At 48.9% G+C, this 11,404-nt stretch overlaps 2 protein-coding genes across 2 annotated transcripts; one reads left to right on the top strand and one right to left on the bottom strand.

The window, feature by feature from the left end:
* Positions 1 to 14: 14 nt before the first annotated feature.
* On the top strand, positions 15 to 7,545 carry ZBTB39 (zinc finger and BTB domain containing 39). Its single transcript, XM_011375633.2, has one exon. It carries the CDS (start codon positions 1,439 to 1,441, stop codon positions 3,572 to 3,574), a length of 2,136 nt encoding a protein of 711 aa, XP_011373935.1. The 5' UTR covers positions 15 to 1,438; the 3' UTR covers positions 3,575 to 7,545.
* A 2,260-nt stretch (positions 7,546 to 9,805) lies between these two features.
* Positions 9,806 to 11,089, bottom strand: GPR182 (G protein-coupled receptor 182). Its single transcript, XM_011375634.1, has one exon. The coding sequence runs from the start codon at positions 11,077 to 11,079 to the stop codon at positions 9,877 to 9,879; it is 1,203 nt and encodes a 400-aa protein (XP_011373936.1). The 5' UTR covers positions 11,080 to 11,089; the 3' UTR covers positions 9,806 to 9,876.
* Positions 11,090 to 11,404: the final 315 nt, after the last annotated feature.

The raw sequence follows: 11,404 nt of genomic DNA on the forward strand, positions 1-11,404 counted from the left end.
CTTCCTCCCCGGCCGCGCGCCCACCTCGGCCCGCCGCCCATCCCTCGCCTCCCGGCCGACCCCGCGCCCCCGCTCCCGCCTGCAGTCGCCGGGGAATCGCCGCTCTTTGGGGAGGGACGATGTGCTCGGTGTCCCCAGATGGAGTGCCCCAGTCCCATCCAACGCCCTTTCTCTCGAATTCGACCCTCCAGTGGGGAGACTGCGGCGCTTCGGGATTGTTGGGGTGCCTTCTTGGAAGTTCCAAATCTGTCCCCCTCCGACCCCCCACTCAGGCTTGCCAGTGTCCTGATCTGCTGACGATTGATGTATGGCCACCAAGGCCCGGGAGATTCTTGGCTGGTACCCGAACAATGCTTAGAAGCTTTCTGAGCCCCAGAAAAAGTTGAGAATTAGTAGAATGTGGTGAGGTGGAGAAGGGGTCTGTGTCGCGCAGAGTGAGTCGTGAGACAGAAGGAGAATGCACCTAGCCCATCTTCCTTAGGTCGGCAGGACTCTAAAAGCGGAAAAGTGGTATTGAGCAAGCATTTTGGGAGTCTTAGCTATATAATTAGATGCCTTCTTATGACATCTAGTAAATCTCTTAGTTTTTGTCAGTATAAGCATAAATTTCAGGATGGTAAAAAGCAATAAAGCATATTTAAGTAATATTAACTATCACGATTGTATCTACTTTGCTTTATATCTTTGGGTTCTAAAGTGTTTTAACTTCATCCACAGCATACAGAGAATGTGGTAGAGCAGTATCTGAATGGCTGTGGGTTGCGGGGAGAGGAGAACAGGCACGTAGCACAAGTAGGGAGATCTGGGAGCTCAAGAATGAGTAAGATTTATTTAGAGACTGAAAGGACACAGCAACGCTAGAAAACTGAAAGGTAGAGCATCTTTATCTTTTCCTCAGCAGCTAATGGAGCTTTGCTAATTATGTTCAAGTATGTATATGGCATTTGGCATTGTAAAGGAAGAGAATATACTCAACGAGATGGGAAAGCTTGTAACCAGGAGGAAATTAGGAAATTAATATGAGAAGGATTTGAGCCAGTTACTCTGGAAATGAAGTATAAGACTGTCTGCAAGGATACCTCTGGCTTGGCTCTAAGACACTAGCTTCTGTCCAACCAGGCCTACAACCTCTCTTACTGACTCTTAAAGACCAAGCTATCAGATTTTTTTCAATACTTTTCGGTTTCTTCATAACTCTGTATTTGGGTATAGGTAGGGAGAGAGGTCGTTGTCCCATCATTTTTGCTGTCTTTTCCCCTAGTTCTCCATATCTAGTCACTCCTGCCCCCACCTGAGACTCAGAAACACTCAGACCGGTGGTATTTCCTCTTGGAGAGTGCCTCATTTTGCAGGGATGTGTTTGGCCATCCATCTTTTCCTTTTGCTGTCTACAGATTAACTGTGCTGATAAGGAGGCAACTTCATAGGAGCTGCTAAGATGGGCATGAGGATCAAACTGCAAAGCACCAACCACCCTAACAACCTGCTGAAGGAACTCAATAAGTGCCGGCTCTCAGAGACCATGTGCGATGTCACCATTGTGGTGGGGAGCCGCTCCTTCCCGGCCCACAAAGCTGTGCTGGCCTGCGCAGCTGGCTATTTCCAGAACCTCTTTCTGAATACTGGGCTAGATGCTGCCAGGACCTATGTGGTGGACTTCATCACCCCTGCCAATTTTGAGAAGATTCTGAGCTTTGTCTACACATCAGAGCTCTTCACGGACCTGATCAATGTTGGGGTCATCTATGAAGTAGCTGAGCGTCTAGGTATGGAGGACCTCCTCCGGGCCTGTCATTCCACCTTTCCTGACCTGGAGAGCACTGCTGTGGCCAAGCCCCTGACCAACACTAGTGAGAGCCATTCCGGCACCCTGAGTTGTAGCTCAGTAGAACCTGTCCATCCCCTCGGAGAACTCCGGGGTGGTGGGGAGCACTTTGGTCCTGATAAAAACTATGTCTTTCCTAGTGATACTGGAGGAAGCTATAAGGAGGAAGAGAGAAATGTTACCAGTGACACTAACCATAGCCTGCCTCTGCCTCAGCAGTCACTGCCACCAAAGACAGAAGACCACGATACCCCTGCTCCTTTCACGTCTGTACCTAATATGGTGACTCAGCCAGTCCTAGGCACTGTTAGCATGGGCATTCAAACCAGCACAAGCTCCTGTCAGCCATACAAAGTTCAGAGCAACGGAGACTTCAGTAAAAACAGCTTCTTCCCCGCTGACAGTGCAATAGACATTACCACTGGGACCAACTCCTGTCTGAGCAATAGTGACCACACCAAAGATCCAGGCTTTGGGCAGATGGATGAGCTCCAGCTGGAGGATCTGGGGGATGATGACTTGCAGTTTGAAGACCCCACCGAGGAGATAGGCACGGCTGAGGAGGTGATTGAGTTGAGTGACGACAGTGAAGATGAGCTGACTTTTGGAGAGAATGACAACCGAGAGAATAAGGCCATGCCTTGCCAGGTGTGCAAGAAAGTTCTAGAGCCCAACATTCAACTGATCCGACAGCATGCTCGGGACCATGTGGACCTGCTGACAGGCAACTGCAAAGTCTGTGAGACCCACTTCCAAGACCGAAACTCCCGTGTGACCCATGTTCTTTCCCACATTGGTATTTTCCTCTTCTCCTGTGACATGTGTGAAACTAAATTCTTTACTCAGTGGCAGTTGACCCTCCACCGACGGGATGGAATATTTGAGAACAACATCATTGTCCACCCCAATGATCCCCTGCCTGGGAAGCTGGGTCTGTTTTCAGGGGCAGCCTTCACAGAGTTGAAATGTGCTGCCTGTGGGAAGGCATTGGCCAAAGATTTCCACGTGGTCCGGGGCCACATCCTTGACCATCTAAACTTGAAGGGCCAGGCCTGCAGTGTCTGTGACCAGCGTCACCTCAACCTCTGCAGCCTCATGTGGCACACGCTCTCCCATCTTGGCATTTCAGTCTTCTCCTGTTCTGTCTGTGCGAACAGCTTTGTGGACTGGCATCTCCTAGAGAAGCACATGGCTGTGCACCAAAGCCTGGAAGACACCCTCTTCCGCTGCCACTTGTGCAACCAGAGCTTCAAGTCGGAGGCTGCCTATCGCTACCACGTCAGCCAGCACAAATGCAATAGTGGCCTTGACTCGCGGCCTGGTTTTGGGCTACAGCACCCAGCGCTCCAGAAGCGGAAGCTGCCAGCGGAGGAGTTCCTGAGTGAGGAGCTGGCTCTGCAGGGCCAACCTGGGAACAGCAAGTATAGCTGCAAGGTCTGTGGCAAAAGATTTGCCCACACAAGCGAGTTCAACTACCACCGGCGGATCCACACAGGCGAGAAGCCGTACCAATGTAAGGTGTGCCACAAGTTCTTTCGAGGCCGCTCAACCATCAAGTGCCACCTGAAGACACACTCGGGGGCCCTCATGTACCGCTGCACAGTCTGTGGCCACTACAGCTCCACCCTTAACCTCATGAGCAAGCACGTTGGTGTACACAAAGGCAGCCTTCCGCCTGACTTCACCATTGAGCAGACCTTCATGTACATTATCCATTCCAAAGAGGCAGAAAAGAACCCGGACAGCTGACTGGGTCCCAGCAGAGCCAGGGGGAGCTCCCACACAGCAGCCAGGATGTGAATTTTTAATGGCCGTTGGTCCCTCCCCAGCCGAAGTTACAATTTTGCCTTGCTAGGAATTCTGTCTTGTGTTTAAAGAAGAAAAAAGAAGAAATAGCACATGAGCTGTTACTGTTTCTGAGAAGCAACGGCCCTATCACGTTTACCTCCTTACCTGTTCTTGCCCATGAAGGGCTGTGTTTTTGGTTCTTTTGAGGCTGGTCTTGGGATCTTGTCAGGCAGTTGGTGCCAACTAGATCCCCTTCCCTAGCCTCTCGAGTTTTAGTTTACTGATAGGTTTTATGCTGCTAAGAATCCAACCAACAGCCTCACTAAATAGAGGAGGTGGAGGGAGGTTTTCACTGTGGGTATTACTGCCAGACCTCCAACTGGGACAACCAGCTATGAGAGAGATTTTGGAATGGTCATTCAGAAAGGACCAGTCAGCGGGGCAGCTCACCTCAGGTTCCAGGCCCAGCCCTCAGCAGGGAAAAGGCGTCAGGGGTAGAGGTGCCTTCTTGTTTCATGGCTGTAATCTGCTGATTGGACAGTAAAATCTTTTGGTAGTTAGATCCAAACTGGGGACTAAGCTTTTTATTTAGGTCAGAAAGCTTTGGGATGAATCCTTGCCAGCCAGAAGAGGTCCTGTGGTGCTGTCAGTAGTAACAGCCCGGCTGGACAGGAATGGAGCTTTCTTTTTTCTCCTCAATTCCAGAGAACCATGGTTTTATGGAGTGGTGGCCCAGGACATCAGGCCTTCCCTGTGGGGCAAAGGGGACAGGGAGCCACTTTGATATAGTCATCTGTTATCTGGCCATCTCCATCGACCTTGAGTTTCCTGGTGGAGAGGTGAGGATATCTCTGACAGCAGCAGCCTTGCCTTAATTTACATGCAGTCTCCCACCTAGAAGTGTATTTGGCTTGTAGTATAGATGTGAAGACCCCCATGAGGTGGTGGAGTGGTGGACTTTGAGCCCTCCAGGGACCAAATAAGTGGTGGCGTATAACGAGATGTGTGTTCCGTCTGTCCCAGTTGGGTAACCTGTTTACTTTGTGCAGCTGGGCAGGAGCTTTGGCAACTCACCTTTGACCTGCTGGAATTTATCCCAATCTGTCTTTGCATTGCTGCCAAGGGGTGCTATAGGTTGGCAGCTGGCTCAGACCCTCCCTAGGGGGCTGGGAAATGTGTCTGCTGAGCCCATGAGGCTGGTTGGCTTTGTTCTTAGTTGGCTTCTAAGGGCGTCTTGCCCAAAGAAGGCTTGAGGGAGAGGGCCCTCAATCTCTTGTACTCACTAGGTGGCACCTCAGTAACTCATACTACCTCACCTGCTCAGACAAGCTCTGGGAGTCCTTGGCCTCCGCCCTGACACTGCCCCTGGTGGGACTTAGCAGCACCCTGGGCTGTTTCACAGCAAGTGGTTTTAATTAACTCACAAAGCCTTTTTGGATGTTAATATTTATTTATTTTTATTTTTGTATACATATTACCCAGCATCTCATTTGGATAAGAGACTTCAGGAAAATGAGTTTCTTCCCAGCAAGGAGCCATATTTCAGGGGACAGTCCTGGCCAGAGATTTGGGAAATAGGCTAGAATTGGGGGAGAATGGGCCAAGCCTTGAAACAAGCAAATTCTTTTCTTTCTCTCCAGGCAGTCTCTTGCAGAATAAACCCAGGGAACCCTTTAGGCAATGGATGTAATTTCTAGAAAGTTGGGGCCTGTTGATTTCCTAGGCCTTTCGCCCTCTTTCCATCTGTGATGGAGTAGATTGGGGACTGAGATGAGGGGAATCAAGTCACATGAAAGACCTTTTTGCACATTTTCTCATCCTTCCTAAACTTGGAAAGCTATATTAAAACTAAGGCAAACCAAAGCTCCGTCCCTATTGGACCTCCTGCCTTTCTCCCTAGCCCTAAGCTGATAAGGCCTCCAAGTTGGCCTGCATGGCTTTCTGGTGGGGTGACCATTACATAAGGGACTTGTACAAGTGGCCACCTTTCACCATCTAAACACAACTTGGTAAATGTTTCCTCGCAACATTCTTGTCAGGGAAGCAGTGTTGCAAGTTTTCACCCCTCACTGTCTTCTCCCTTTCTCTCTCACACTGACCATTAGAAATTTAAGAAGGAAAATGTGTAAAAGGCTACCATCAAGTGTCTGCTAAGCTTTTCAAGCCTGAGTGACCCCTCCCAGACTGTTGGTGAGGACTGATTTTTGAATGGCTGGATTTGAGAGAATTGGTACTTACTAGAACCCAGCAGGTAGCTGAGAACGGATCAATATGCTGGAGAAACCCTTTTCCTTAACAGAGGGCATCATGGATGCTGGGTAGTCTGTATACTTAACCTGAAACTGTGAAGTATTCCCTTTTTGCCAGTAAACCAAAAAAGCAAACCCTTGAAACTTTGTCCCCAAAACACTAAAAAAAACTGCACCTCTGATCCTCCTGAGGCCAAGTGGTTGATCAGGGTGGCCCAGTTGATTACAGTGAGACATGTATGTAACAGGGTCAGTAGCTCTTGAGGCTGATTGACCAAACCCTGTTCCTCCACGTGTCCCCCATATTCATACCTGAACCTTCCCTCTGTTTAGAGTCATGTTTAATGCCTCTGCCTCTAGCTCACCCTTTTCTGTACTGTTTTACTTGAAACACTATATTGTGGCAAAGGGCACCTAGGATACCTGGTGGAAAGTATTTGTTTTGAGTTTTTTATTTTTTCAGCCGTATTTGTTTTGAGTTTATTTTTTCAACCTTCTCATGATTTCATTGCACCCTCTGCCCTGGAGCCCAGGTTAGCATTGTCTCCTGCTGTATTGTTTCGAGGTTCTGTTTGACCCTTGAATGTCTTTTCTCTCTTTTCCTCCTTTTTCTTGTTCTATACTCCAGACCAGCTATGTAATTGGCAGAACCCTTTGTTTAAAAATTTAAGAATTCAAGTTGGTGACTGTAGAGCATTAAACTAAGCACGAGTCTATTTCCAACCTGTTTTCTAAGGGAAAAGGGTGATACTTGTATGGCACACTGGGATAAACAGCAGAGGCTGCTTGTGGCCAGTGGAGGGAATCAGTATCTTGCTCTCCTGTGACGCACTAATGGCTCACTGATGTCCCAGCACCCGCTGGGAAGCTCTGCTTTACCCTCGTATTTGGTCCTAAATTTTAAGATTCCACAGAGTCTCTATAGTTAATGGCTAGTTGGGAAGAAAGGAGGTAGGGGTGGGGATCTGGCCCAGGTAACCCCTAAGAACCAGAAAATGGGTAAAAGTGCTTTTTGACTCCTTTTCTGATCTGTCAATAAGTACCCTTTTGTCTCACGGGCAAGCCTTGGGTTTAGATACCTTCTCCCCAGTCAGGTTTTGCTACTGATGAATTTTCTTCCTCTCTGGCTACCTACTGTGCCCTATTTCTCCAGACTACTCAACTGTGGAAGTGAATTTAAATACCTTTATAGATGGACACTGATTTTGTTGGCATGGGAGTAGACTCTGCGGAGAAATCTGTGCCCATTTGGGAGTCTCTACATGTCCTTTTTTTAAAATCCTTCACTGAATGTAGACAGGAAGCAGGGCACACAGCATTAGTTTCAGTGTGGTTATCATTCGTAAACATCAGGATGAAAATAAAACTGTTTGGATTTTAATGTTTCTTTGACACCCTTCCCTCGTTCAGTCTACCCTTTCCTCCCACCTCTGCTAGCTAAAGTCTCATATGAAATGGAGAAGAGTTGTTGTCGTCTAACTCCTTCCATTAAATTAATAAGTACTGACCTCCTAATATTTAAGTGTTTACTATCTATTGCTGTAAAGTTTTGTATATTTTGTAAACTTTTCCCCCCAAATAGTAGATGTCTAAAATCGTTGTACATCTGATTCTTTTATATTCCATTGTTCGGCACAAAGTGTGGTTTTTATTTAGAATAAAAAAAGGAAATTGGATATGAGAGTTCTTTTCCTATTTACTGTGGTCATTCCTTGAGTTCAAACTATCTGAGTTTTTATCAGTTCAGTAACAGTATTCTCAGCAGAATTCTTTCAGGTACCACATTTGTCTTTCCTGTAGCTAGAATTCCCCAGGGTTAACTTGTTGACCTGTTTTAGTAGAAATTTAAGTCAGTGACCCAGCCTTTTCGGGAGAACATCTCTAAGGGGATCTTCTGTTGGCCTAGAGAGAGCAGGAACTCTGCTAATGTCTACTTGTTGGACTCAAGATTTGGCCACAAATCGTCTTTCCAGTGCCATTTAATTCATTGTGAAGTGGTATGTTGGAGTGGGGAGAGGCAGAGCAAACACAGAGGATTCAGAGGTTTGGCATAATTTACTCTTGAAGTTAAGATGTCATGTGGTCCTTTTGGTCTTGGAGCACATTACCCTGGGCCTGGCTCCAATCACTGCTCAGTAAAGGCTGAGCTGAGCAGCCTTGCCTTCAGCCCAGCCAGTTCCCTCTCCTAAGGTAGTGTTCATGCTGCCAGGATGATAACTGGTTGCCAGAGTGAAATCTGTGAGAACACCATTTTGGGGAAGTGGTCTCTGAGATAACCTGGCATGTGTCAGAGATGTAAAGTTGGGTTTCTTTTAGGACACTTCTGGAGCCCAAGGCAGAGGAGGCAGTGATAGGACATCAGATATTGGCTTGGTTTTTACATGGGCACAAGGAAGGAAAGTCTAATGCATTTTTTGCATTGTTAGGTTAAGCCCTTACTGCAACCCCCAGGTCACAACCTGGACTTTCCTGGTTGAAAAAACCTTCAGCTCTGTGCCACTGAGCAGCTGTTCATAGCTTAAGACCCTTTGAGGGTTGGGCCCAGTGAGCAGGGGGAGTGTAGATACAAATTTCCCCCCATGCTCCTGACAAACAGGTATATATGCCATTGGAGCACATGTTTAATGCATCTGGTGAGTACAGTTTCAGATTTCTAAAAGCAGTAGAGACAGCACTCCAGGTCAGTGAGGAGTTATTCCAAGTTAAACATTCCAGACACAGCACTGAGCAGGACAGAGTATCTCAGTGGTTATGTCCACAAGCCTTTCAGTCTCCACAGGCAGGATTAAGAGACCACGGACTTGGAACTGGTGGACTTGGAACTGGTGGACTTGGACCTGTTCTTAGGCTTTTACTTTAGTCAGAATTCTTCATGGGCATAATCTCAGTTTCCCAAGCTGAGAAAAGAGCCTTCCCAGAGAACCTACTTGTTAACAAGAGAACTTCTTTTCCTATCTGTCGGACAAGTGTTAATAGAAGTAAATTGCTGAACAGATAAATAACGAAAAGACTAGACCAGGGAGAAAGAAGTGTAAGGGTGAGAACTGACAGAAGAATACCAGAACTCTGTCCTGTGACAGAATTGGAAAATTTCCACTTCGCTGTACTGTGCAGGAAACAAAGGCTGAGGGGCAGAGCCTCTGAGGGACAGGCTGTCCAAAGGTCTGTTCCAAGAATGCATGTCCCTTGACATTTTCCTATGATCTTGAGAGAAAGGGACGGGGTGGACTTCTGATGGCATATCTTCCTAGATCTGAAATGTCCTAGATCCAAAGCTGGAAGGAGATGGCCCATGAGAGGCATCGACTCTGAGACAGCTCCTCTGCTTTGGGGGGAGGGGAGCAGGATGGACAAGCGAGGGGGAGAAAACCAGCAAGGAAATGGAGAGTTTCCTGGATGGAGAAAGGGGATGGACAACTACCCCACCAACCCAGCTGCTGGGTGCCTGTTTGGACCTTGGCAGTTCCCCCGCCCCTGCTTCCCTACTCCCTCCATTTATCACAGCACTGAGGATGCACTGCTAGGAAACGTCCTGCTGGGGCCTCCTGGTCCTTTGGCCTCTGGCCTCTTGTCCCCACAGCCTGCATGGTGTGCTGGGAAATCAACAAGCACACAAACACAAAAGGAAAGTTTTGTGAGGTTCCTGCAGAGCTCACTCTTTCCGGCCAGGCTGATTTCTGCAATGAGTGCATCTAGTTTCAGCTGAGTATCTCTTTAGCCTTCCACAACTTCAAGTGCAGATTTTCCAGAGATCAAGAGTCATGGCTGTCTCTACTGTTTATTTCACCTTTTTTCTTGTGTGTCTGCCTTAGACACAGAGACCAAGACAATAGTACAACACCAAGGACACAGTCATTATCTCTCCTTGCCCCTTCTCCCTCTCACCACCTCAAGATATAAGATAAACTCCAAATTGGCCATCAGTGCTCTGACTCTTTCCCCTGATCCCTACAAAATCTCTCACCATACACCTCCAGCTTTCTACTTCACTGAGGGAGGAGACTGGAATCTGCCTCAGCTGGCTGTAAGAGATTGAGGAGCAGAGATGGGTGAGGTATTTGGTGCATGGAAGCTCAGGCTGGGTTGGTGGTGGGGGCCTGCCACAGTGGGCTGGGTGCCCTCCTTGGTGATGATGATGGAATGCTGAGTAGAGGAGGAGGAAGAGGAAGCATGTCTGTCCGCCCTGGCCTGGACCTTGGGAAGGTAATGGACCACAGCGCTCAGCAGCCGGTCCCGGAAGCTTGGGCTGAGAAAGTTGTAAAGGATGGGATTGACGACACAGTGGAGCATGGAGAAGCAGTCGATGACATCGTAGAAGAAATAGAGCACGTGGGCCAAGTAGCAGTGGAGGGAGACATGGGTCCCGTGCAGTGTGAGCAGCAGCAGAGTCACATGGTAGGGCAGCCAGCAGATGACAAAGACGGCAATGTAGGCACACACCAGCAGGCAGTGGCGCCGGCCCTCCTGTCGTCCTGCCTGCCGAAGGCGGCAGGCTGTCAGCATGTTGAAGATAAGGATGAGAGGGAAGGGCAGCAGGAAGCCCAGGACAGTGGTGGACAGGGTCACTGCCAAGGCCCATGTACTGTAGGTTTCAAAAGGGGCCATGAAGAGGCACATGGGCTCAGAGCTCTCCACCAGCTGGATGTGGACCACCTCGGGCAGCGGGATGATGGCCGAGAGCACCCAGACGCCTGCACACACCGCCCGCCGCACTCGGTGCTGATGACGCTGCCAGGAGGGAGAGGCATGGGTGAGGGTGACGTAACGGTCGATGCTGAGGCACACCAGGAAGAAGATGCTGCTGTACATGTTGGCAAAGTAGAAGTAGTGAGTGAAGCGGCAGGAGAAGCTGCCCCAGAGCCAGGTGTAGTCTAGTGTGACCTCCAGCATCCACACAGGCAGGGATAGGACGATGCCCAGGTCCGCTATGGCCATGTTGAGGATGTAGAGGCTCAGCAGCCCCGCCCGGCCCGAGCAGCGCCAGTTGACCCAGATCACGAGGAGGTTCTCCACCAACCCAACCACGAAGATGGCCAGGTAGATGATAAAGAGGGCCACTCGCTTGGTGCTCTCGCTGAGCTCCATGTGGCACTCAGGCAAAGTATGGTTGAAGAAGTAGAGCAGTTCAGTCCAGTTGTGGATCTCTCTTATGTCATTGGCAGGCCCTGCAGTGACCCCCTCAGAGAAGCCAGACCCCATGCTGGTCGCGACTGACATGAGGACCAGCAAATGCCTAGTGGGGAGAAGAGAGAGTTGGAAGAGAAAGGAGACCTGGAAAATAGCCTCATGTTTCCCAGGTAATAGGTCATAGGAACCAGGGGGTGTTAGGGAAAGATTCTGGGTCTGAAGAAGCAAGAAAGGGAAGTTGAGCATTCGAATATTAAAATAGTACACAACTCACTTGTCGGCTTTGACCCAAGAAGCAGAGATACTTTGTTAATGGGCCTCAGTAGTGGGAGAGACCAGAACTGTTTGTGCCCAACCAGATTTCTTCCCAGCCTGGCCAGTCCCACCCTTCTCCAGCTCCAGATGGGTTCCAACT

Source organism: Pteropus vampyrus, unplaced genomic scaffold (genome assembly GCF_000151845.1).
Source record: "Pteropus vampyrus isolate Shadow unplaced genomic scaffold, Pvam_2.0 Scaffold276, whole genome shotgun sequence".
NCBI lineage: Eukaryota > Metazoa > Chordata > Mammalia > Chiroptera > Pteropodidae > Pteropus > Pteropus vampyrus.